We start from the raw sequence: 27,629 nt of genomic DNA on the forward strand, positions 1-27,629 counted from the left end.
CATCGGTACACCTCTATCCACCATGCTCGTTATATCCCCAAAGAATTCTGGTAAATTAGTTAAACATGATTTCCCCTTCATGAATCCATGCTGCGTCTGCTTGATTGCACTAAGAAGTAGAATAATTTTGCTTTTCCAGTGAGAGCTCTGAGATTGAGGTGCGATAATGGAGGAAGGAGAATAGATTTTGCTGAAGGAGCTGACTCAATCCCACTCCAGAGACTCGAGCCCAGCATCCAGGTTGACACTCCCAGTGCAGTACTGAGAGAGCGCTGCACTATCGAAGGGGCAGTACTGAGGGAGTGCTGCACTGTCGGAGGGGCAGTACTGAGAGAGCGCTGCACAATCGAAGGGGCAGTACTGAGGGAGTGCTGCACTGTTGGAGGGGCAGTACTGAGGGAGCGCTGCAATGTCGGAGGGGCAGTACAGAGGGAGTGCACCACTGTTGGAGGGGCAGTACTGAGGGAGTGCACCACTGTTGGAGGGGCAGTACTGAGGGAGTGCTGCACTGTCGGAGGGGCTGTACTGAGGGAGTGCTGCACTGTCGGAGGGGCAGTACTGAGGGAGTGCTGCACTGTCGGAGGGGCAGTACTGAGGGAGTGCACCACTGTTGGAGGGGCAGTACTGAGGGAGTGCTGCAGTATCGGAGGGGCAGTACTGAAGGACTGAAGCAATGTCACAGAGGCAGTACTGAGAGAGTGCTGAACCCTTGGAGGGGCAGTACTGAGGGAGTGTTGCACTTTCGGAGGGACAGTACTGAGGGAATGCTGCACTTTCTGAGGGCAGTCTTGAGGGAGCACTGCACTGTCGAACAAGGCGGTAAATTGAGGCCCCGTCTGCCCTCTCAGCTTCACATCAAAGATCCCCTGGCTTTATTTCAAAGAAGAACAGGGGAGTTCTCCCCAGTATCCTGAGCAATATTTATCCCTCAACCAACATCACTAAAATAGGATAATTGTTCATTTGTCTCATTTGGTATATTAACAAAAGTTAGCCACCTCCTATTTGCTGCAGTGATTCCCAACTGGTGATTATTTCTGTGTAACGCTGCAGCTAATGGGAGGCGGTGTTGGAGGGTGGGGGTCGAAGGTCAGGAGCAGCACCTGTTCCGAAATGCATTGATTTTATTTCTCTCCTCACAGGGAACTGATGGGAGAAGGAAGAGATGATCGATGGGAAACAGACTCTGGTCAGGAGATAATCATCACATTGGGTCCCAATACTGACTGATCAGCCTTCAGAGCATCTGTCTGATACAGCGGGCAGCTGGGGGGAAAACAGTTGGGATCCCAACACCTGGAACATCTGTACCAACACTGGGAAAACAGCTGTAATCCCAACACCCAGAACATCTGTACCAGCACTGGGAAAACAGCTGGAATCCCAACACATGGAACATCTGTACCGACACTGGGAAACAGCTGGGATCCCAACACCTGGAACATTTGTACAACACTGGGAAAACAGTTGGAATCCTGACACCTGGAACATCTGCATCAACACCGGGAAAATAGCTGAAAGCTCAACACCTAAAAGATCTTCACCAACACTGGGAAAACAGCTGGAATCCCGATACCTGGAACACCGGCACCAACACTGGGAAAACATCCGCAATCCCAACACCTGTAACATTTGCACGCACCGAGATCGCCCCTCTGTGAGCACGTCCAGTCGGAGCGGGGACTCACTGAATCATCCACAGACGGACCGAGATGGCCCCTCTCTGAGCGTGGTCCAGTCGGAGCAATGCGTCTGTCCGGTTTGTTGCCCCTTCAGGCCCTTTGGGCAGCCCTGTCTCTCGCCGCGCAGCACTTCCCGTCCTGGGGTCACTACGACCTGTGTAAGGCCCAGCTTCACTGGGACCAGGCCATGAGTTGGGATTACATGGCCTGCCAGCCCGAGGTCACCCTGCTCACCAGGTCACTGAAGGTCAGCTTGGATCCCTCCGACAGTACGTGTGGAGAGACCCCCGAGATGTACTGCACGCTGGTGAGTAGAAGCCTTTCTGAGACAGCCTCTGTTGTGTGTCGCGCTGTGAATGGACGCTCACTGAACGGCCTTTATCAAAGTGAATTCCATCCAAACTCCTACATTTGCTTCATTAACAGAGGCATCGAGTGCAAAAGCAAGGGAGTCATGGTGAACCTTTATATATCATTGGTTAGGCCCCAGCTGGAGTATTGTGTCCAATTCTGGGCACCACACTTTAGGAAGGATGACAAGGCCTTGGAGAGGGTGCAGAGGAGATTTACTGGAATGTTTCCAGGGATGAGGGACTTCAGTTATGTGAAGAGACTGGAGAAGCTGGGATTGTTCTCCTCAGAGCAGAGAAGGTTAAGGGGAGATTTGATGAGGTGTTTAAAATCATGAAGGGTTTTGAAAGAGTAAATAAGGAGACACTGTTTCATATGGCAGGAGGGCCAGTAACCAGAGGACACAGATTTCAGATAATTGGCAAAAAAGCCAAGGGGGGAGATGAGGAGAATGTTTTAATGCAGCGAGTTTTTATGATCAGGAATGTGCTGCCTGAAAGGGAGGTGGAAGGAGATTCAAGAATAACATTCAAAAGGGAATTGGATAAATACTGGGAAAGGAGAAATGTACAGGGCTATGGGGAAGGAGTAGGAGAGTGGGACTAACTGGACAGCTCTGAGCCAGTGGCAGAGACAGACGATATCACGGAGGTGAAAGTAGGCGGGCTTGGTGAAGGAGGAGATATGGGGATGGAATAACAATCTGATAAGTTGCATTTCGTGGAACTGTGAGGAGATGTAAAACTGCTGGGCTGAACAGGAAAGGTCAGGACACGAAAACCACAAAACTCGCTGCTTCCCAGTGACTCACCATAAGGGGTGGCAGTGTTTGTAAAATTAGACACGGTAATAGATGTGAGGAGGGAGTTCGAATGTTTATAAACACTCCCTGGAGCTCCTGACCCCTGTGTCTGACCCCTGCCCAATATCCCCAGTGGGGAATATGTCCCATTTTGTCTGAGCCCTGCCCAATATCCCCAGTGGGGAATATGTCCTTGAGATGTAAATTCAAGCCTGTTTCTAAATATTAATGATGCTCTTGTTGAGTGAATCATCTCCTCAGGATAATTGGTTCCTACATCATTGTTCGAGGGGAAACGCCTGGTTTAATAATCAGCCGTACGTTTCAGCAATAATTGAAAATGTATAATTTATTGCAGAACATGCAGTTCATCAGAGGGCATTATTCTCCAGCTCAATTAGTAATCTGTTGTAAAAATATTACGAGTCTTTGAGGTAAATCTTCCATCTGTCCCATATCCCACTGTGGGAGCTGTGTGTGAAACAGGGCCCGGACCCAGTGAGACCACACTAGATGTTACTGTCTCAGTTTCACACCTCAGGACGTCCCAAAGTGCTTCACAGACAATGAAGGACTTTTTGAAATCGCAATCATTTTTCTTTCACCGATAAAAACGCGGCTGAATTTATCGGCCGTTATCTCATAGTTTGCATTTTTTAATATGTAACAGTTTTTGACAGGTGTACTCGCTCCTTCTTTCCCGATGTGTCCCGACTCCTGAACTTGTGTTCCCTGATTGTGTGTTGACTGTGAGTGAGACGGAAAGACTCCAGGGTGAGAATGTATTCAGACTGTGGCTGTAACCTTGGTGCAAAGACACGAATTCCTGGTCATAAACTGTTGTGATCGAATGTACCGGGGCACGGTGGTGCAGGGCTTCTGTGACTGGAACAGTAATCCACAGAACCGCACTTCCAATCCCTCCATGGGCTTTGAGACTGGGCAGAGGGAGATACTGCCGGTCCTGCTGGGAGACTCAGTCCCAGGCACATCCTTCAGTTTTTTATTTGTTCCTGGGATGTGGGCGTCGCTGGCAAGGCCGGCATTTATTGCCCATTCCTAATTGCCCTTGCGAAGGTGGTGATGAACCATCTTCTTGAACCGCTGCAGTCCGTGTGGTGAAGGTACTCCCACAGTGCTATTAGGAAGGGAGTTCAGGATTTTGACCCAGTGACAATGAAGGAACATTGAATATATTTCCCAATCAGGATGCGGTGTAACTTGGAGGGGAACGTGGAGGTGGTGGTGTTCCCATGGAGGCCATGGGTTTGTGAGGTGCTGCCGAAGAAGTCTTGGTGAGTTGCTGCAGTGCATCTTGTAGATGGTAAACACTGCAGCCACGGTACGCCGGTGGTGGAGGGAGAGAATGTTTAAGGTGGTGGATGGGCTGCTTTGTCCGGGATGGTGTGAAGCTTCTTGCGTATTGTTGGAGCTGCAGTCATCCAGGCAATTGGAGAGTATTCCATCACCCGCCTGACTTGTGCCTTGTAGGTGGTGGAAAGGCTTTGGGGAGTCAGGAGGTGAGACAGTCGCCGCAGAATACTCGCCTCTGACCTGCTCTTGTACCACAGTATTTATGTGGCTGGTCCAGTTAAGTTTCTGGTCAATGGTGATCCCCAGGATGCTGATAGTGAGGGATCCGACAATGGTAACGCCGTTGAATGTCATGGAGAGGTAGTTGGACTCTGGCTTGTTGGAGATGATTATTGCCTTCCACTTGTGGACCATTGTAGGGGCGAGATGGGACATGGGGCACAGGGACACAGTGTGACCGGGGGTGAGGGGAGAGAGAGATGGGACACGGGACACAGTGACACAGTGTGACCAGGGGTGAGGGGAGAGAGAGATGGGACATGGGGCACAGGGACACAGTGTGACCGGGGGTGAGGGGAGTAAGAAATGGGACGCGGGGCACAGTGACACAGTGTGACCAGGGGTGAGGGGGTGAGGGACTGTGTTATGAGGTTAGCTCGAACAGTCGAATTAAAGGGAGAATCGTCACCACTTCTGTAGAAACACAGTCTGTGCCTTGCTCGGGTAAAAGTCTGACAGCTAATTATTTCTGAATCCGATCACCAATTCTGGAAATCCCAGCGAGTGGTGACAGCTGGTGAATGTTAACGTGGAGTTTCTGGGTAATTTCTGTAAGCTGAGTTTGAACTGATTGTAAACTGGTGCCTGGAGATTGTGTCTGATCAATGTGATTTTAGTGCCCAAAAAAAAAAAAGAAAAACACAAAAAAACCCCACAAAAAAGAAAAAAAAGGGCCTTGTAAATGTCTGGTGTGTCATCCAGGTCGGGTGGCACGGTTTAATGTTTTATGTTTTTCAGATAAACTCCAAAAAGAGTTTCCTCTCGGGATTGTTAACATCTGTATCCGTTCCCCTGCCAGCTGTTCACACAATCTCACAGCACAGCAGGATGCTATTGGCCCATCGTGCCTGTGCCGGCTCTTTGAGAGAGCGATCCAATTAGTCCCACTCCCTGCTCTTTCCCCATAGCCTTGCAAATTTATCCTTTTTCTCAAATTTATCAAGTATATTTTTCCCTGTTTTAAGGGAGTTTAGTTGAAGCAGGTTCAAACAGCTCCTCAAAGAGTGGGTACAGGCACGATGGGCCGAATGGCCTTCCGTGCTGTGAGATTCTGTGATATTTCCCCTGGTTTTAAGGGAGTTTATTTTCAGCAGATGCGAGCAGCAGATGGGATTTCAGTCAGAACGAGCCAAACATTCTCTTTGTAATATCGCAGTCCATTCTATTGGGTCTGGGACTAAACCTTTATTACTCAGATGGGAAATCGAGGGTTTGGGAGAGGCCTACAGGAAGTGGAATAAACCTGAGGCCATAGACTTTATCCCCATGAATCCTCCGCCTGCCCAATATCTCACTCACTGCCCACTGTCCCCAGTAAACCGGCTGCACATTAAACTTTCCCAGTCTCTTGATTCCTGGATCAGAGCTCCCTCACTGCGCTGCTGTCTGACAATGTTCCACTCACTTTAGCAGCTCAGACAGGAGAATGTTTGAAGAATAATTTACTGTTGTTGTGGCACTGACTGACTGACCCCTGACCCTGTCTATAAGGGCCGATCGACACAGGCCGGTCAATAATGTGGGATTACACCACAGCTGGTTGAAGATTTGCTGCAGATTCTCAATCTTTCCCCAGTCTGGTTTCTTTCTCTGAAACCTCCCTCTGGTCTTCTCATTGCTGAAATGTTTAGACACAAACACCAGGTGCAGAGTTCTGGGTTTCATTAACTTGAACAAACATTCATTTCTGCCGGCTCACGTTCTTTATAATTAAATTCCAAAGTGTAGAATCCTATTGAGCTCCCTGGCAAGATGTTGACTTAAAACCGCCGTTCCTTTATTAAATTAATTCTGGGGATTTGGGCATCGCTGATACGGCCGGCATTTATTGCCCATCCCCTGGTGCCCTGAGAAGGTGGGGGTGGGCCGCCTTCTTGATCCTCTGGAAGCGGGTTTGATACAAACTGAGTGTCTCGCTCGGCCACTTCAGAGGGTCATTAATAGTCAACCACGTTGGTGTGGGCCTGGAGTCACATATAGGCCCGGGCAGGTTACAGAGGCAGGTTTCCTTCCCTAAAGGACATTACTGAACCAGTTGGATTTCACGGCAATCTCCCTGAGCTGTGGGCCGTGGGGGGATGGACCCTCTCCCTGACCCACTGTGGGCCGTGGGGAGAGGACCCTCTCCCTGACCCACTGTGGGCCGTGGGGAGAGGAACCTCTCCCTGACCCACTGTGGGCTGTGGGGAGAGGAACCTCTCCCTGACCCACTGTGGGCCGTGGGGAGAGGAACCTCTCCCTGACCCACTGTGGGCCGTGGGGAGAGGAACCTCTCCCTGACCCACTGTGGGCCGTGGGGAGAGGAACCTCTCCCTGACCCATTGTGGGCCGTGGGGAGATGGACCCTCTCCCTGACCCACTGTGGGCCGTGGGGAGAGGACCCTCTCCCTGACCCACTGTGTGCCGTGGGGAGAGGACCCTCTCCCTGAGCTGTGGGCCGTGGGGAGAGGACCCTCTCCCTGACCCACTGTGTGCCGTGGGGAGAGGACCCTCTCCCTGACCCACTGTGGGCCGTGGGGAGAGGACCCTCTCCCTGAGCTGTGGGCCGTGGGGAGAGGACCCTCTCCCTGACCCACTGTGTGCCGTGGGGAGAGGACCCTCTCCCTGACCCACTGTGGGCCGTGGGGAGATGGACCCTCTCCCTGACCCACTGTGGGCCGTGGGGAGATGGATCCTCTCCCTGACCCACTGTGGGCCGTGGGGAGATGGACCCTCTCCCTGACCCACTGTGGGCTGTGGGGAGATGGACCCTCTCCCTGACCCACTGTGGGCCGTGGGGAGAGGACTCTCTCCCTGACCCACTGTGGGCTGTGGGGAGAGGAACCTCTCCCTGACCCACTGTGGGCCGTGGGGAGAGGAACCTCTCCCTGACCCACTGTGGGCCGTGGGGAGAGGAACCTCTCCCTGACCCACTGTGGGCCGTGGGGAGATGGACCCTCTCCCTGACCCACTGTGGGCCGTGGGGAGATGGACCCTCTCCCTGACCCACTGTGGGCTGTGGGGAGAGGAACCTCTCCCTGACCCACTGTGGGCTGTGGGGAGAGGAACCTCTCCCTGACCCACTGTGGGCCGTGGGGAGAGGACCCTCTCCCTGACCCACTGTGGGCCATGGGGAGATGGACCCTCTCCCTGACCCACTGTGGGCCGTGGGGAGAGGACTCTCTCCCTGACCCACTGTGGGCCGTGGGGAGATGTACCCTCTCCCTGATCCACTGTGGGCCGTGGGGAAAGGACCCTCTCCCTGACCCAATGTGGGCCGTGGGGAGAGGACCCTCTCCCTGACCCACTGTGGGCCGTGGGGAGAGGACCCTCTCCCTGACCCACTGTGGGCCGTGGGGAGATGGACCCTCTCCCTGACCCACTGTGGGCCGTGGGGAGATGGATGATACCAGAAATGAGAGGGTATACATATTAGGAAAGGATGACCAGGCTGGGTCACTTTTCTCTTGAAAGGAGAATGCTGAGGGGTGATCTAATGAAGATCTTTGAAATTATGCAAGGTTTTGATAGAAACATAGAAACATAGAAAATAGGTGCAGGAGTAGGCTATTCGGCCCTTCGAGCCTGCACCGCCATTCAATGAGTTCATGGCTGAACATGCAACTTCAGTACCCCATTCCTGCTTTCTTGCCATACCCCTTGATCCCCCTAGTAGTAAGGACTTCATCTAACTCCTTTTTGAATATATTTAGTGAATTGGCCTCAACAACTTTCTGTGGTAGAGAATTCCACAGGTTCACCACTCTCTGGGTGAAGAAGTTTCTCCTCATCTCGGTCCTAAATGGCTTACCTCTTATCCTTCGACTGTGACCCCTGGTTCTGGACTTCCCCAACATTGGGAACGTTCTTCCTGCATCTAACCTGTCTAAACCCATCAGAATTTTAAACGTTTCTATGAGGTCCCCTCTCATTCTTCTGAACTCCAGTGAATACAAGCCCAGTTGATCCAGTCTTTCTTGATAGGTCAGTCCCCGCCATCCCGGGAATCAGTCTGGTGCACCTTCGCTGCACTCCCTCAATAGCAAGAATGTCCTTCCTCAAGTTAGGAGACCAAAACTGTGCACAATACTCCAGGTGTGGCCTCACCAAGGCCCTGTACAATTGTAGCAACACCTCCCTGCCCCTGTACTCAAATCTCCTCGCTATGCAGGCCAACATGCCATTTGCTTTCTTATCCGTACCTGCGTACCTGCATGCCAACCTTGATAGAGTTGATACAGAGAAAACCAAGAAATCCAATAGGGAATTCAGAAGAAACGTCTGTACCCAAAGAGTGGTGAGAATGTGGAACATGCTCCAACAGGGAGTGGTTAAAGCGAATAGTGTAGATGCATTAAGAGATGCTAGACAAGCGTATGAGGGAGACGGGAATAGAGGGTTGTGGATAGATTTAGATGAGGAAAGACGGGAGGAGGCTCGAGTGGAGCAGAAACACCGGCATGGACTGGTTGGGCCGAATGGCCTGTTTCCCTGCCGTATATTCTATGTAATCCTATATGTAATCCTATATGTAATCTGACGTAATCTTTCAGCTCAGTACTGGCCCACTAAATGCTGTTAACTGAGCAACTCTGCTCAAACATTAACTCCAACAAAGGGCCTGATTACTGGGTGATGGGAAGTGACAGCAATCTGCGGGATTACACTTTATGGAGCTACTAACTTCTGTACTCAATAATACACTAATTAACATCATTAACCAGGGGACTGAACCGTGCTGATAGCGAGTGGTTTAGTTAGTGATAACGACAGGCTCTTCGTCACACCACACAGTGTAAATCCGAGACAGCAACACTTAAAGCCTGAAATAAATGTCAAGGAATGAGTGGATTTGTAGAAGGAACAATGATTCATAAGATGCTCCGTTTATGCTCCAGTGTTGCAGGAGCAGTTTCTGTAATACATAATCCTTATATTGAAGTATCTTCCCTTCCTGCGTTGATGCAGCCACACACAGCAGGAGCCCGTTGTATCTCGCTCTCCCTGGGCTGTATGGTGAGGTTTAATTCTTCTCTTCTTCTTAGGCAGTCCCCCGGAGTTGAGGATGACTTGCTTCCACATTAAAATGAGTTGTCAGGTGACTGATGAGACCAATGTGAGATCCACAGTCTCTGTCACAGGTGGGGTAGATGGTGGTTAGAGGGACGGGTGGGTGGGGTGCTTGGGTTGTCGTACGCTCCTTCTGCTGTTTGTACTTGGCTTCCGCATCCTCCCAGCAAAGAGACTCGATGTGTTCGTCGCCTTCTCGGATGCTTCTCCTCCATTTTGAGCGGTCTGGATCCAAAGATCCAAGATATGGCCACTCACAACAACATCGAGCAGACAATAGGGGTGCTCAATCAGCTTTTCCGAAGCCTGGACCACTCTGGAGGCAGCCTTCAATACTTCCCTCAACAGGTGTCGCTATTCATTGTGGTGTGCTGCATGTTGCACAACTTGGCCATCATGAGGGCCCAGGCCTTGCCAGTGGGGAGTGCAGCCCCAACTCAGGAGGAGGAGAAAGAGGAACAGGAGCCTGGCGAGGCCCCGACTGGCCAGCCAGAGGAGGAGGTGCAGCAGCCACGGAGGAGACACCGTGGCACTGCTCCCGATACAAGGGCCACATGTCAGCGGCTCATCATACATCGGTTCTCCAACAACACAACACAACCCCTGACCAGCAACTAATAAACATTTAACAACAGCCCCTTGAAACACCATAACATACAATCAACCTCAACAATATCTGTACACAGGCCCCTGCCATTTGTCATTCCACAACAGTATCCATGTGCCATATTAGGCACATACACTTACAACAATAGCAGGCCTCAAAAACTGCAACCAGATCGTGACAAACATATTTGCAGGATGAGGCCTTCTGTCCATTGTGGCCAAAGTTTTTATTGAGACTAGCTCTGGCATTTGCTACCCCTTACCTTAACCCCCTCCCACACCTCCTGCTCCTCCTCAATGTTGCCTCAGTGCCTGCAGCAAGGCTGCTTGAGGGCTGCTGTGTGTTTAATACAGACACTACAGATGGCCTAGTAGGATACATTGGACCAGCTCTGGGCCTGGAAGGCCCGGCTGCAGACTGCACCACCTCAGCATCGGCGGCAGCAGTCTAGGTTGGCTGGTGTGTAGACCGCGGCAGGTGCAAAGGCAGAGTGGCAGCGGTGGGAGCCAGAATGCTGTCATCTTGTGCAAAGACAACACGTTCCATTTCCCATGGCCCACTGCCACTCCCCCAGGGCGGAGCCTCAACATCTGGAGCAACATGCGGGAGCGCAGATTACTGGCCTGCTTCGGCACCGTTACCTCCCAGTTGGACTGTGGGGAACAGAGAGGATGGCAGCAGTCAGTGTTTGCATGGCATCACTCTGCGAGTGACTCAGGACAGCCTGAGTCTCAAACGCAGCGTTCTGAGAGTTGTTGCCACAATCATTGACAGTATCACATCACAAAGACCTTGCGTGGCTTGGGTCTGTGATGCGATAGCTGCTGCCACATCAACCATGGCACGCGCTCTCCCCTCTGCGACTCCACTGTCGCTGGTTGAGTCCATCTCCCTCTGTAAATGGGCAAGGATGGGTTCATTGAACTGCTGAGAGGCAGGGACAATGCTTGAGGCGGTCTCCCCCAACCTCAGGGCAAGTGTACCCATGCTCTGCGGGACCTTCTCTAATACACCCATTGGCTCGCAGTGCATTTGCATGGACTCTCTGGACATAGCCTCCAAGTCCAGGTCCACGTCTGACTGTCTCTGAGCAGGATTGATGGGTCGACTCACTGTCCGGGGAGATGGCCCCCGAGCTTCCCCTCGCTCTGGGCGCTGCTACAGGCTACTGGATTCAGGAGCCTCAGGCTCTTCAAAGCCCAGGAATGTTGGCTCTTCCACCAAGGTGGTGTCCCCACTCGGTGCAACTGATGAGGGTCCCTCATAGGCACCACACTTTCCTCACCTTCCTCATCATCTTCCCCGTCAGTCGAAGTGGACGGCGTTTGCTGTCAAGGGTCAAGGATCTCACAGAAATGCCAAAGGGCATTCACATACCGTCACGGTCCACAGGGGGCACTGCTACTCCGGCCACTACCGCACCAACTGGTGTGCCCATGGGGATGGACACTCGCTCCTCCATGTCACTGAGGGCTTCTATGTCAGGCTCCCCTCCACCGGTGCACTGCTGCTCTCTCCTGTTTGAGCTAGTTTCACCTGCAGTAAGAAGCACAAGAAGGTGTGAGTGAGTGTGCAGCTCATCGTGTGCCACATGTGTCTTCCATAGTTGAATAGTTGCTGCTGTGTGGATGTGTGTAAACGTGCATTTGAATCTGCGTGGCTGCTCACAGTGCATGTGTGAACGGTGGGATGAGGTGAGAAGGGCCTCAGATTAGGGATGAGGCTGAAGTCTTATGAAAGGGTAGTGTGAGGAGGGGTGAGGCTGAGTAGGGAACCAGAAGGTGAGTGAGGTTTGGATGGGCCGGGCATGGCTGGTGACCTGAGCCTGAACATTTATGGTGCCTTCACCAACAAAGACCACGGCCTGGGACACACAGTGACGGAGCAGTCGGAGGTCAGTTGTAGCGCTGGGGCACGGTGCTGTTAATTATGTCCCGAGGACACGGCAATTCAGGAGCACGTCACATCTGCACCGTTCCTTTATTCATTACACAGCTTTAGGATTGTGGTACTAATGTTACCCCATTCCTTCTACATCGAGTATTAAAAATAACCAATCCAATATGCGGCTTTAGTCACTGCCTTTAGTCGATGCTGTGACGGTTGTAGATTCATTAATTTCTATGATCTCTGTATATTGCCGCGCTCTCCATCTTTATCACACACATTAGTTTTATTGATTGCTGCAACAGCTACTTGCTGGGGATGAGGATGTTACAGGTGAGCTGTCTGATTATTTGGAAAAGGATGTCGGGCTGATTCTGTGTTGCCGATGTCAGGTAGAGTCGCAGTGTGTCCGATCCACAGGATGCACTGCAGCAACTCGCCAAGGCTTCTTCAGCAGCACCTCCCAAACCCGCCACCTCTAGCATCTAGAAGGATGAGGGCAGCAGATGCCTGGGAACACCATCACCTCCAAGTTCCCCTCGAGTCACACAGTGTCCCGACTGAGAATCACAGCATCATAGAATGATACAGCACAGAAGGAGTCCATTCGGCCCATCGTGCCTGTGTCGGCTCTTTGAAAGTGTTACCCAATTAACCCCACTCCCCGCTCTTTCCCCACAGCCCTGTAAATCTTTCCCCTACAGGTATTTCTCCAATTCCCGATTGAATCTGCTGCCATCGCCCTTTCAGGCAGCGCATTCCAGATCACAACATGTGGAGCTGCCACTGTGTCCATCGCTGCTTCACCGCGGAAGGTCAATGACCTGAAGTGACCCCGAGGGAGCCCTGCCACCTCCGACTGCTCCCTCACAAACCAGCCTGAGGTAAAGCATCATTAGGCCCACAGGCTGGGCGAGGGTCCGACACACAGAGCCCAGGGGTAAGGCCTGAGCACAAATAAGGGATTGTTTTAACAATAGACGATAAAAAGACAAGTTCCCGTCAATCATTCCGCTCACAAAACTCTCGTCGTTTCTCTCTCTCTCTCTAACCCAAACAGACAGCTGCAGTGAGACTCATTTCCCATCTCTGAAGGTCGGAGGTCGGAGATTCTTTCACTGAACATGAACTTTGGAAAATCTAAACAAAGAAAACGTCCAAAATGTCGTCATGTCAGAAATCTGTCCAAATATCAGCTCCCTGGTCTCTTTACAGTCCATTTTATTTTGCTCATAACGATTCCCAAGAATGATTGGGGAACTGAGAGGATCTAATTTTGGGGAAAGGCTGAACAGGCTGGGGCTCGTTCCTGGTCCCAGGGATGGGGGTTTCAGTTCCAGGGAGAGACTGGAGAAGCTGGGATTGTTCTCCTTACAGCAGAGAAGGTTAAGGGGAGATTTAATACAGGTGTTCATGGTCATGAGGGGTTTAGACAGAGTAGATAGAGAGAAACTGTTCCCATTGACGGAAGGCTCGAGAACCAGAGGACACATATTTAAGGTGATTGACAAAAGAACCAAAGGCGACATGAGGAAAATTGTTTTTGCGCAGTGAGTGGTTAGGATCTGGAATGCACTGCCTGAAAGGGTGGTGGAGGCAGAGCCCAGCGGGAGAATTGTGTCTAATTCTGGGCACCACACTTTAGGAAGGATGTCAAGGCCTTTGAGAAGGAGCAGACGAGATTTACTGGAATGGTCCCAGGGATGAGGGACTTCAGTTATGTGGAGACTCTGGAGAAGCTGCGATTTTCTCCTCAGAGCAGAGAAGGTTAAGGGGAGATTTAATACAGGTGTTCAAAATCATGAAGGGTTTTTGATTGAGTCAATAAGGAGACACTGTTTCCAGTGGCAGGAGGGTCGGTAACCAGAGGGCACAGATTGAAGGTGATTGGTGAAAGTACCAGAGGGGAGATGAGGAGATCCCACTTTCTACCTTCTGACATTCTGAATAGCTGCCCTTTACCCCTACTCTCTGCTTTATGTCCTGAAGCCAGCGAGCTATCCATTCTGCTACTGGCTCCCTGACTCTGCATTCTCTGACCTTATTCATTAGTCTATTATGTGGTCCCTTATCGAAGCTCTTTTGGAAATCTGGATAAATTATATCTACTGTATTACCCTTGTCTGCTCTCTCTGTTACCTCTTCAGAGAATGCAATGAGGTTGGTCAAGCAAGACTTTCCCTTTTGAACTCCATGCTGACTATTCATTATTATACTTTTGCTCTCTAAATGTTCTTCTATATTCTCCTTTAGTAAGGATTCCATTATTTCTCCTACCACCGATATTAAGTTGACAGGTTTACAGTTCTCTGGACATGTTCTATCTCCCTTCTTAAATATAAGTATTACGTTAGCTATCTTCCAGTCCTCGGGTATGACACCTTTTTCTAACTAATTAATAAATATGTGCCTCTGCTATTTCTTCCCCAGATTCATTTAAAAAGCACAAAGTGTTCCGTCCAGACCTGTGGTTTTATTTAACCCGTGCTGTACCTATCCTGGGAGTGTTTGATTGGACAGTGTAGAGGGAGCTTTACTCTGTATCTAACCTGTACTGTACCTGCCCTGGGAATGTTTGATGGGACAGTGTAGAGGGAGCTTTACTCTGTATCAAACCTGTACTGTACCTGCCCTGGGAGTGTTTGATGGGACAGTGCAGAGCTTTATTCTGTCTCTAACCCGTGTTGTACCTGCCCTGGGAGTGTTTGATGGGACAGTGTAGAGGGAGCTTTACTCTGTATCTAACCCGTGCTGTACCTGCCCTGGGAGTGTTTGATGGGACAGTGTAGAGGGAGCTTTACTCTGTATCTAACCCATGTTGTTCCGTCTCTGTTTCCAGGAGAACCCGTACATGTGCAACAACGAGTGTGATGCTCACACGCGCGAGCTCGCACACCCGCCCGAGCTGATGCTGGATGACGAGGGGCGGATTCCCAACACCTTTTGGCAAAGTGTCTCCTGGAGGAGTTTCCCCGAGCCCCTCCTGATCAACATCACTCTGTCCTGGGGCAAGACCATTGAGCTGACCGAGGACATAGTCATCACCTTCGAGTCAGGCCGGCCGGAGCAGATGGTCCTGGAGAAGTCTCTGGACCACGGCCGGACGTGGCAACCCTACCAGTTCTACGCGGCCGACTGCCTCACCTCCGTCGGGATGGAGCCGAGAAGCGCCCGGGATCTGAGCCCGGCCTCGATGCTGGACATCATCTGCACGGAGGAGTATTCCAGGGGCTACGTGTGGAAGGTGGACAAGATGGTCCGCTTTGAGATCCAGGAGCGTTTTGCCCTGTTCGGGGGGCCCCGTCTCCAGGACATGGCCTCGCTGTACGGCCAGCTGGACACCACCAAGGAGCTGAGGGACTTCTTCACCCTGACCGACCTGCGGGTCAGGCTGCTCCGGCCGGCCACTGGGGCCACCAGTGTTAACCAGCACAACCTCTCCAAATACTTCTACGCCATCTCCAACCTGGACATTCGTGGCCGGTGAGAGCTCCTTGCCCCTTCTGGCCAGAGTCGCAGACCCCACACTTCACACCCGGGGGGTGCCGTGTCAGGCCAACATCTGGGGCACTCACAGGAACAACATCTGGGGCAATCACACGGCCACGTTCTGGGGGCACTCACAGGGACAACATCTGGGGGCACTCACACGGCCAACATCTGGGGTACTCACAGGGACAACATCTGGGGGCACTCACATGGCCAACATCTGGGGCACTCAGGACCAACATCTGGGGGTAACTCACAGGGACTACATCTGGGGTTAACTCATTGGGACAACATCTGGGGGGGCACTTACAGGGCCAACATCTGGGGCATTCATGGTCACCATCTGGGGGTAACTCACGCGACCAACATCTGGGAGGGCACTCACAGGGTCAACATCTGGGGGAGCTCAGTGTCAACATCTGGGGGCACTGTATCAGAACCAACATGTGGGAGCATTCGCAGGGCCACCATCTGGGGGATAGTCTATCAACTTGGTGATACTCCATCAGGGCAAATATCTGGTGTTCCCTATCAGAGCTTACATCTGGGATACTTTATCAGGGATAACATCTGGCATGGCACTCTTATCAGTTCTCATCTGGAGGGCACTATATCGGAGTTAACATCTGACACACAATCTCAATGAACACCTGAAGTGCAGTCCATCAGGGCCAACATCTAATTACGAGGAGCGATTACACAAACTAGGGTTGTGTTCCCGAGAATTTAGAAGGTGATTTGATTGAAGTTTTTAAGATATGAAGGGGAACTGAAAGGGTAGATAGAGAGAAACTATTTCCCTGGTTGGGGATTCTAGGAGTAGGGAGAAAAGTCTAAAAATTAGAGCCAGATCTTTCAGGAGTCAAATTAGGAAACACTTCTACACACAAAGGGTGGTAGAAGTTTGGAACTCTCTTCCGCAAATCGCAGTTGATGCAAGACCAATTGTTAATTTTAAATCTGAGATTAATAGATTTTATTTGCCAATGGTATTGAGGGATATGGTGCAAAGGCGGGTGAATGGAGTTAGGTCACAGATCAGCCATGATCCCATTGAATGGCGGAGCAGGCTCGAGGGGCTGAATGGCCTCCTCCTGTTCCTATGTGAACGCTGGGTAACTGGGGAGGTTTGACAGCGAAAGATGGGGATCCCTCCCCCGGCCCACTGGGCACCGCCAGCTGCCCCTGTGTTGGGTGTTTGAGCTTCCCTGAATGGCCCTGCGACAGTGGGCACAGACCAGCATTGTGCCAGCTCTCACTGCCCCTGGTGATGGGCCCATTAACGAGCTTTCACAGTCCTGCTGGCTGGCTGGCGATGAGTCAGCGAGTTCCTGCTCAGTGTTCAGCCAATCGAGCAGCACGGAGCGAGCAGAATCTGTCCCTTTACTCTCAACACTGCCGAGCTCCAGTCTGATCAGGATTCAGAGAGTGAGAGGATCACACAACACAGGGGGAGGCCATTCAGACCATCGGGCCTGTGCCGGTCTTTGAAAGAGATATCCAATTCGTCCCACTCCCCGCTCTTTCCCCATAGCCCTGCAAATCTTGCCCTTGAGTATTTATCCAATTCCCTTCTGAAAGTTACGATTAAATCTGCTCCCACCGCCCTTTCAGGCAGCACATTCCAGATCACAACAACTCGCTGCGTAAATAAACTCTCCTCATCTCCCCTCTGAGTCTTTTACCAATTACCTTCAACCTGTGACCTCTGGTCCCTGACCCTCCTGCCACTGGAAACAGTTGCTCCCCATTTACTCGATCCAAGCCCTTCCTGATTTGAGGAATGATTGTGACTGAAGGCTTCCTTCGTGTTGGATCTATATTCAGTCTGGGTTGGTGAGTTCCCATTTTCACATTACACAATCTCCAGGGCTCGGAGCCATTCCCTCATTATTCCACACTCAGCTTCTGGGAGGCTCGATCCAGCTTTTAGCCGAGGACAATCTTCAGACACTAATTGGAGAACAGGAGCAGTAAAATGTTTACACTGCCGTTAGTGTGACTCCAAGGAACTGTCTGGGTATCTGCTTAGTTCAGCAAACAGTGCCCAGAACTGACAATTTGCTGAATGTGCAACGTACAATCTGCGGATTGTGAAGCTTCACCCTCGCAGTGAGTTAAACAGCGGCTCGATGCTGTTAGCACAGAGTCACCGAGACCAGCGTTCTCACGCTTCACGGCACAGAGACCGTCACAGCACTTTGGGCCTTTTCAAATCGCATTTACTGAACCACAACAACAACAAAATCTCATCCTTGTCTAAAAATCCCTCCATGGCCTCTCCCCCTCCCTATCTCTGTAACCACCTCCCACCCTACAGCCCTCCGAGATCTCTGCTCTCCTCCAACACCAGGAACAGCCCTCCGAGATCTCTGCTCTCCTCCACCACAGGCCTCTTGTCCATCCCCCACTCCCTTCGCCCCACCATTGTTGGCCATGCCTTCAGCTGCCTGGGCCCTGAGCTCTAGAATTCCCTCCCTGAACATCTCCCTCTCTACCTCTCTCTCCTCCTTTAAGACGCTCCTAAAACCGACCTCTTAGACTAAGCTTTTGGTCACCTGTCCAAATATCTCCTTATGTCGCTCGCGTCAGTTTATCTGATTTATGCTCCTGTGAAGCACCTTGGGACGTTTTACTAGTTAAAGGCGCTTTATAAATGCAAGTTGTTGTTGCAGTTGCAGGTGTTGTTGTAAAGAAATAACTTGTGAGAGGCACTCTATAAATGCAAGCTCTTCCTTTGAGGGGCCTGGAAGGCCGGAGCTGATCAGAAACTCTCTCCTAACGTGTTCTTGTTGCTGCCCAGAATCTGATCGTCAATCAGCGGAAACACACCCAGAAACTGACCCGCCGCCTGTGTTGAAAGGCAATAAGTGGGAGAAAAATGTTGCTGTTTGCAGAGCGAAGCTGGAAAAGGGAGAGCGGACTCGCGGAGCGGCCAGTCCCCAGTCTAACCCGGCTGCTCAGCTTATTTGAAACCAGCTTGCTGTTGTTTTTTGCCAGGTGTAAGTGCAATCTTCACGCCAACAACTGTATCTGGGAGAAGGGGAAGCTGAGTTGCGAGTGTGAGCACAACACGACGGGGCCGGACTGCGGGAGATGCAAGAAAGGCTTTCAAGGCCGAGCGTGGAGAGCGGGCTCGTACCTCCCAATCCCCAAAGGGACGGCCAATGTCTGTGAGTAACCAGAGCTGCTCCGGCCCGGCCCAGTGCCGGCACCAGATTCCCTTCACATTTCATTCTCAGCCCAACTCCCGGCAATGTACCGACTCCAAAATACAACCCACCCATCTTTGTCATTGTGTTCATGTGGGAACAGAGACTCACAGCGGGAGATTGGACAGAGCCAGGGACAGAGATAGGGTCCGTGCCCACAGCTCCACACTGAGAGGGGCGGGGGGGGGGGTGGAGAGAGAGAGAGGGAGAGGGGAGAGAGGAAGAGGGGAGAGAGAGAGAGCAGGGCAGAGGGAGGGAGCGAAAAAGGGGGGAGAGAAAGAGAGACGGAGGGAGAGAGAGAGGGGTGTGTAGAAAGAGAAAGAGAGAAATAAAGAATGAAAGAGAACAAACAAAAAGTGAGAAAGTGGGAAATAGAGAATGTGAGAAAGAGGGAGAGAGAGAAGCAGAGTAAGTAACTGAGAATGAGAGATGGAAAGTAAGGGAGAAGAAAAGAGAGAAAAGGAAAGTGAGAAAGAGAATGGAAGAAATCTAGAAAAGGAAATAAAAATGAAAGAAAGATTATCCAATTAGTCCCACTCCCCACTCTTTCCCCATGGACCTGCAAATGTTGCCTTTTCAAGTATTTATCCTACTCCCTTTTGAAAGTTATGATTGAATCTGCTCCCACCGCCCTTTCAGGCAGCGCATTCCAGATCACAACTCGCTGCGTAAAAATAATCCTCATCTCCCTCTGGGTCCTTGGCCAATCACCTTCAATCTGTGTCCTTCGGTTACCCATCCTCCTGCCCCTGCAAACAGTTTCTCCTTATTCACTCCATCAAAACCCTTCCTCATTTTGAAGCCCTCTATCAATATAATGTCGGGGTCAGTGAGCGAGGGGGATCGCTGGCTTTATGTGGAGGGTGAGGTTATAATAGCAGTGGTTGAATTTGCTGAAACCTCACTCCGGACACCCACACATACAGAGCCAGCAGTGAGGTGCAGACTGATGTGAGAATGGAATGTTCACAGCTGGATGAACATCTGGGGAACAGCTGGGGAGGGTGAGAGGAGAATAAGCCTCTGTGAAATCAATATCTGAAGCAGATCAGGAAGTGAAGGTTGTGAGGGACATCTGTGGCCTGCTGTGTGTGGAATGTCCAGAGATCAATATCCAGATAGTGAGCTGACTGGGCAATGGGGAAGGGGTGTGTGTGACCACTGATGGCCTTACGTATTAACCCTGCGTACTTACACACTAATCGCACGTAGTGGGAGCGTCCCCACGTACTACTCTCACACTCACCTTCCGGGAGCACTTTAGCAACTCCACCTGGTCTCACACAGGGCTGGTGTGAGCTCTCAGAGGATGCAGCACGCAAATCCCCCATCAGTTCCTTGTTCGTGAGTTTGACTGACATCGATCTGATGAACACTCCGTGTGATGGGTTGTGTTAATGTGTTTATCGATAAAGATTGTTAATCAGACGTCTCTATAATTCTGTTTCCGTTTCCCTCTCCAGGCCTCCCTGACCCCGTGGCGAGTGGCCGTAAGTAGGACCTATGCTCTCTGACCTGTGACCTGCTGACCCAGAGCCCATTTCTGTATCGGGAATGATCCGCTTCCCTCAAACCTCCCTCATCACTCACTGAGCGAGGAACAGGTGTAGGTGTGAGCAGAGGCCGAGTGTGAGCGGGGGCTGGGTATGAGCAGGGGCTGAGTGTGAGCAGGTGAAGGTGTGAACAGGTGAAGGTGTGAGGAGGTGTATGTGTGAGCAGGGCTGGGATCAGGAGTCTGCTTGTCCGTGCATCTATGGAGTAAAGTATAATCTCCTCGAGCGGTGCAGCAGATATGAAGCAGGGAAGATGTAATATATATGACCCACATCTCAGCTGAGATGAAAATGCTTCTTAACACTGTCTCAGTGAGAATGTTCAGTGAGAAGTGGAGGGAAGATTTGTAGAAAGCCATATGGTGGCTGAGGCCGAGATCAATGGGGACCTGTTGTAATCCCGTTATCCCAGATACAGGAATGGGAACTGGGTGACTGTCTCGGCCTCAATCTGTTCCCCTTTGTTCCTGGATCTTACATCAACTTGTTCCCATTTATTTAACCCTTCGCATGCTGTCCATGTCATTCCAAACCATCCACCATATCGCAACCCCGAACCAACACCCAGACTGACCAGGAGCAGAGTGACCATAACTCCCCATACTGACTGGGAGTGAACATAACTCCCCACACTGACCGGGAGTGACCATAACTCCCCACACTGACCGGGAGTGACCATAACTCTCCACACTGACCGGGAGTGACCATAACTCCCCACACTGACTGGGAGTGACCATAACTCCCCACACTGACCAGGAGCAGAGTGACCATAACACCCCACACTGACCGGGAGCGACCAAAACTCTCCACACTGACCGGGAGCGACCATAACTCCCCACACTGACTGGGAGTGACCATAACTCCCCATACTGAAAGGGAGTGACCATAACTCTCCACACTGACCGGAAGTGACCATAACCCACCACACTGACCGAGAGTGACCATAACTCCCCACACTGACTGGGAGTGAACATAACTCTCCACACTGACCGGGAGTGACCATAACCCACCACACTGACCGGGAGTGACCATAACCCACCACACTGACCGGGAGTGACCATAACTCTCCACACTGACCGAGAGTGACCATAACTCTCCACACTGACCAGGAGTGACCATAACCCACCACACTTACTGGGAGTGACCATAACTCTCCACACTGACCGGGAGTGACCATAACTCCCCACACTGACCGGGAGTGACCATAACTCCCCACACTGACCGGGAGTGACCATAACTCCCCACACTGACCGGGAGTGACCATAACCCACCACACTGACCGAGACTGGGGGTCTATGAAACGTTACACTTTGACCCCAAACCTGCTCCTTTCCTGCCCAGGTACAGCCAGAACCGATACTCAAAACCTTCATCACCGACACAAACTGAACTAAAGACAAACTAGTTCTAATATCTGGCGATGAATCTCCATTTTCTGCTGAATTATTGAGTGAGTTGTGGCTGGATTCAGTTACACTGAATAATAACAGGGAGACTCCATCACATCCGGCATTACACAGTTTGCCTTTAAAACCCTCAACCCACTCGAATGTACCGAAATCCCACAATAACAGCCTGTCACGGCCTCACCCCATTTAATCATCTCTCCGCGGACCAGATTCCCACTAATTATCCATCGATCCACTTCGAGCGACAGCCCGGGCAGTGAGTAGACCCGGGGGAGTGATTGATTGATCCGACATTGGTTCCCGGTCCAGCAACGCCTCCAATTTATAATTCTCATCCTCGCGTTCAAATCCCTCCGTGGCCCCACTCCTCCCTATCTCAGTCAACCCTTCCCACCCTACACCCCTCCCTCTCAGTAAACACTCCCACCCTGCAGCCCTCCCTATCTCAATAAATCCCTCTCACCCTACACCCCTCCCTATCTCTATAACCTCCCCCCAGCCCTACACCCCTCCCTATCTAGTAACCCCCTCCCATCCTACAACCCTCCCTATCTCTATAACCCCCTCCCACCCTACAACCCTCCCTATCTCTGTAACCTCCTCCATCCCTAACGCCTTCCCAAGCCTCCAGCTGCCTGGACCCGAAGCTCTGGAATTCCCTCCCTAAACCTCTCCACACCATCTCTCTCTGCTCCTTTAAGAATCTCCTTAAAACCTATCACTTTGACCGAGCTTTTGGTCACCTGTCCTAATATCTCCTCCCGAGTCTCGGTGTGAGTTTCTGTCTGATTGGCGGTGTAGCGGAGATGGAAATGTCTGTTTGCTTGTCTCTCGGACACTCCTGCCATCCCGGACAGTGTCCACTCGATGTGTGTGCACACAGTACAGATGTTCTCCAGCTGGGATTAATAATTGCTGATTCCTCCTGACACATGCAGCTGACCCAAAGCTCGGTCGCACACGGCCAAGAATCTCATCACTAGAGGTCACGACCCCAGAGCAAGGTAGGAACTCTCAAACACCGCGACTGGCTCAGAGCACAGCAGAAAGCAAGGATTTGCATTTATATATTGTTCCTTCAGGACTGCCCCTCCGGCAGGGCAGTAATCCCTCAGTACTGCCCCTCAAACAGTGCAGTACTCCCTCAGTTCTGCCCCTCTGGCAGTGCAGCATTCCCTTAGTACAGCCCCCCCCACAGTGCAGCACTCCTTCAGTACTGCCCCTCCAACAGTGCAGTGCTCCCTCGGAACTGCCCCTCCGACACTGCAGCGCTCCCTCAGTACTGCACTGGGAGCGTCAGTCTGGATTATGGGCTCAAATCTCTGGAATGGGACTTGAACCGATGACCTTCGGACTCAGAGGCGCGCGTGCTGCCAACTGAACCACTGTTGAAAGGCCCCTAACTTGGCAGTGCTGTGCAAAACCCGGCACAGACTCTATAAACCTGGGATTGGGACCATCCATTGCCATCTGCCTGATTCAATGCAAACCGTAACTAGCCAGGAGTCTGATGTTTTCCCCTCACTGCTAAAAGCCTCAGTGTTCCCTCCCTCCCTCCCATTCCAGCCATTTCCTCCCCACCTCTCATTCCTGCAGCATGTGACCCTCTCACAGTCTGCAAACTGTCTGTGTCCCGTCTACACTCTCTGTCTTTTCCCTGCAAGCCTGCGAATGCTTCGGCCATTCGAACCGGTGCAGTTACCTCGAGCTGCTCACCACCGCCATTTGCGTGAGCTGTAAGCACAACACTAGAGGCCGACACTGCCAGTTATGTCGGCTGGGCTACCACCGAAACCCTTCAGCACAGCTGGACCACCACAACGTTTGCCTAGGTCAGTTCCTGTTACAATCTCTGCTCTCTCCTTCTTTCACCCTTCTGCTTTCAGCCCAAAACAAGATAAAGAAACAAAGAAAATACCTTCGATAGGGCTGAGCAAAGCGCGTCGGAAATCAGCTCCTCTTTCCCCAGTGACCAGCCTCAATCCAACCTTTCCCCAGCGACTAGACCCTGACCCAACCTTTCCCCAGTGACCAGCCTCAATCCAACCTTTCCCCAGTGACTAGACCCCGACCCAACCTTTCCCCAGTGACTAGACCCCAACCCAACCTTTCCCCAGCGACTAGACCCCGACCCAATCTTTCCCCAGTGACCAGCCTCAATCCAACCTTTCCCCAGCGACCAGGCCCCGACCCAATCTTTCCCCAGTGACTAGACCCCAACCCAACCTTTCCCCAGCGACTAGGCCCCGACCCAACCTTTCCCCAGTGACTAGGCCCCAACCCAACCTTTCCCCAGTGTCTAGGCCCCAACCCAACCTTTCCCCAGTGACTAGGCCCCAACCCAACCTTTCCCCAGTGACTAGGCCCCAACCCAACCTTTCCCCAGTGACCAGGCCCCAACCCAACCTTTCCCCAGTGACTAGGCCCCAACCCAACCTTTGCCCAGCGACCAGGCCCCGACCCAACCTTTCTCCAGTAACCAGGCCCCGACCCAACCTTTCTCCAGCGACCAGGCCCCGACCCAACCTTTCCCCAGTGACTAGGCCCCAACCCAACCTTTCCCCAGTGACTCGGCCCTGAACCAACCTTTTCCCAGCAACTCGGCCTCAACCCACCCTTTCCCCAGCAATGAGGCCCTGATCCAACCCATCAATGAGGGTTTGGTGTAGGCTTTCCGTAGCGATGAGGCCTGTCCCAGGCTTTGTTGAGTTATAGCGAAAGCTCTGTGTTTTGACGATATACTCATCGTCTCCCTGTCTCCATTGTTTTTCAGGAATTTGTATGTTGTTTGTACTCTCGGTAAACGACCATCCTGCATTGTAGCAGCGTCGCTTCCCTCTGCTCAATGTTACCCCTCCCCCGCAGTGTCCACCAACAATCCTCTCTCTCCATTTCCTCATCTCCTCCCATTCTCCACACACACAATTACACAGAATGTGCAGCACTGAAACAGGCCATTCGGCTAAACCGCTCCATGCCGGTGTTTATGCTCCACACGAGCCTCCTTCCACACCTCTTCATCTCACCCAATCAGCATATCCTTCTATTCCTTTTGCCCTCATGTGTTTATCTCGCTTCCCCTTAAATGCATCGATACTATTCGCCTCAATCACTCCCTTTGGTAGTGAGTTCCATTCTCTGGATAAAGAAGTTTCTCCTCCATTCCCTATTGGATTTATTCATGACGATCTTATATTTTTGACCCAAGTTTTTGACTCCCTACAAGTGGAATCATCTTCTCTACGTCCACCCTATCAAACCTCTTCACAATTTTAAAGACCTCGATCAGGTCACCCCTCAGTCTTCTCTTTCCCAGCAAAGAGCCCCAGCCTGGTCAGCCTTTCCTGATAGGTACAAAGTCTCAGTTCTGGTATCATCCTTGTAAATCTACTTTGTACCTTCTCCAGTGCCTCTATGTCCTTTTTATAATACGGAGACCAGAACTGTGCACAGTGCTCCAAGTGCGGTCTAACCAAGGTTCGATACAAGTTTAACATCACTTCTGTGCTTGTGCATTCTATCCTCTATTGATGAACCTGGTTTGTTTTTTCTGGCCTTGTTAACCTGCGTTAATTCTGTGCAGTCGCCCCAGGGAGTGGAACACGGGCCGTGTGCAGTCAGTGTGTGGAGGATTGAAGCTGTTTGTAAAGTGTTGGAGACTTGTTTCACCCCCACAGTCTGAGCCTCCCTTGTCCCGGCTCGCACTCATTCCTGTCGCTGAGATTGTGTCGCTGTGTTTATTGGGAACAGCCGTGTGCAGTGTGTGTGTTGTCTTGTTTCTGCAGACTGTGAGTGTCACCCTGATGGCTCGTTCCACCATCGCTGTAATGACACGGGATATTGTGACTGTAAGGAGGGGGCGACAGGGCCCAAGTGTGACAGGTGCCTGCCCGGATACTACTGGCACAGGGGCTGTCGAGGTAAGTAAACATTCCAGCACCAGCCCCTCCCCTCACTCCGCCCCGGCTTCTGGGTGTCAGGGTCAGCAGAGTATCCGATAGCAGAGATACCGTGGGGGGAAACACAGAGGCTTTTAGTGAGTGAATCCCCCTGGACTCTCCCATCACCTGCCACACAATTAGTGGCACAGCTCCTCACAAAGGGAGGCCTGGAGTTCAGTGAGGGCGGGTCATAGAATCAGACAGCACAGAAGGAGGCCATTCGGCCCATCGGGCCTGTGCTGGCTCTTTGAAAGAGCGATCCAATTACTCCCACTCCCTGCTCTTTCCCAATAGACCTGCACATCTTTCCTTTTCAAATATTTATCCAATTCCCTTTTGAAAGTTACGATTGAATCTGCTCTCACCGCCCTTTCAGGCAGCGCATTCCAGATCACAACAACTCGCTGCATAAATAAACTCTTCCCATCTCCCCTCTGGTCCTTTGCCAGTTACCTTCAACCTGTGACCTCTGGTCCCTGACCCTCCTGCTCCTGGAAACATCTTCTACTTATTTACTCGATCAAAAACCTTTCACAATTGTGAACACCACTATTAAATCTCCCTTTAACCTTCTCTGCTCGAAGGAGAAGAATCCCAGCTTTTCCAGTCTCTCCACATAACTGAAGTCCCACATCCCCAGTATCATTCCTGTAAATCTTCTCTGCTCCCTCTCTAAGGCCTTGACATCCTTCCTAATGTGCCCAGAATTAGACAGAATAATTGGACACAGAATTTAATCCTCAGTCTCTGCCTCAATATTTAATCCCATCCTAACTTGCACCAAGTCCCGTTCACCCATCCCCCCTGTGCTCGCTGATCCTCATTGGCTCCCAGTCTGGCAATGCCTCAAATTTAAAATTATCATGTTTGTGTTCAAATCCTTCCATGGCCTCATACCTACCTATCTCTGTAACCTCCCTCCAGCCCTACACCCCTCCCTATCTCTGTAACCCCCTCCAGCCCGACACCCCTCCCTATCTCTGTAACCTGCTCCAGCCCTACACCCCTCCCTATCTCTGTAACCCCCTCCAGCCCGACACCCCTCCCTATCTCTGTAACCTGCTCCAGCCCTACACCCCTCCCTATCTCTGTAACCCCCTCCAGCTCTACACCCCTCCCTATCTCTGTAACCTGCTCCAGCCCTACACCCCTCCCTATCTCTGTAACCTGCTCCAGCCCTACACCCCTCCCTATCTCTGTAACCTGCTCCAGCCCTACACCCCTCCCTATCTCTGTGACACCCTCCAGCCCTACACCCCTCCCTATCTCTGTAACCCCCCCTCCAGCTCTACACCCCTCCCTATCTCTGTAACCTCCTCCAGCCCTACATCCCTCCCTATCTCTGTAACCTCCTCCAGCCCGACACCCCTCCCTATCTCTGTAACCCCCTCCAGCCCTACACCCCTCCCTATCTCTGTAACCCCCTCCAGCTGCATAACCCTCCACGATCTCTGTGCTCCTCCAGTTCTGTCCTCTTGGATATCCCCGACTCTAATCGCTCAACCATTGGGGGCCGTGCCTTCAGCTGCCTGGGCTCGAAGCTCTGGATTTCACTCCCTGAACCTCTCCACCTCTCGCTCCTCCTATAAGACAATCCTTAAACCCTACTTCTTGGGCCAAGCTTTTGGTCCCCTGTCCTAATATCTCCTTTTGTATCTCGGTGTTAAATTTTGTCTGATAACCTGTGAAGCACCTTGGGACGTTTTAGTACATTTAAGATGCTATATAAATGCAAGTTGTTGTAAAAGTGAGAGAGAGTTGTAACAATCTGTAACGTGGGAGAGTTTCTATGACCTGACCTTTCTTTTCTCTGACCTCTTGCAGCGGGCGTGTGTGATAACTTTCTGACGCGGTGTGAGAACGGAGGAGTGTGTGAGGACAATGGGAGGTGTGTGTGCCCCGCTCCCTACACCGGGCTCCTGTGTGAGAAAGGCCAGTGTGGGGAGGAAGTGGGAGGGTGTGTCTCCCAATCCCCGCAGGACCCCACCTTACACCGGGTGCTGCTGTCGCTGACTGCGCTGCTAACCACCGCTAACGGCCGCCCGCCGCTCTGA

The 27,629-nt window shown here is 51.6% G+C and overlaps 1 protein-coding gene across 1 annotated transcript; it reads left to right on the forward strand.

Annotated features, from left to right (window-relative positions):
* The first annotated feature begins 1,309 nt into the window (after positions 1-1,309).
* Positions 1,310-27,629, forward strand: LOC139266960 (netrin-G1-like). Its single transcript, XM_070884597.1, has 7 exons — positions 1,310-1,989; positions 14,811-15,454; positions 18,461-18,637; positions 19,717-19,736; positions 23,299-23,466; positions 25,420-25,554; positions 27,400-27,629. The coding sequence occupies exons 1-7, from the start codon at positions 1,747-1,749 to the stop codon at positions 27,627-27,629; spliced, it is 1,617 nt and encodes a 538-aa protein (XP_070740698.1). The 5' UTR covers positions 1,310-1,746.

This window comes from Pristiophorus japonicus, chromosome 7 (genome assembly GCF_044704955.1).
Source record: "Pristiophorus japonicus isolate sPriJap1 chromosome 7, sPriJap1.hap1, whole genome shotgun sequence".
Lineage (NCBI taxonomy): Eukaryota > Metazoa > Chordata > Chondrichthyes > Pristiophoridae > Pristiophorus > Pristiophorus japonicus.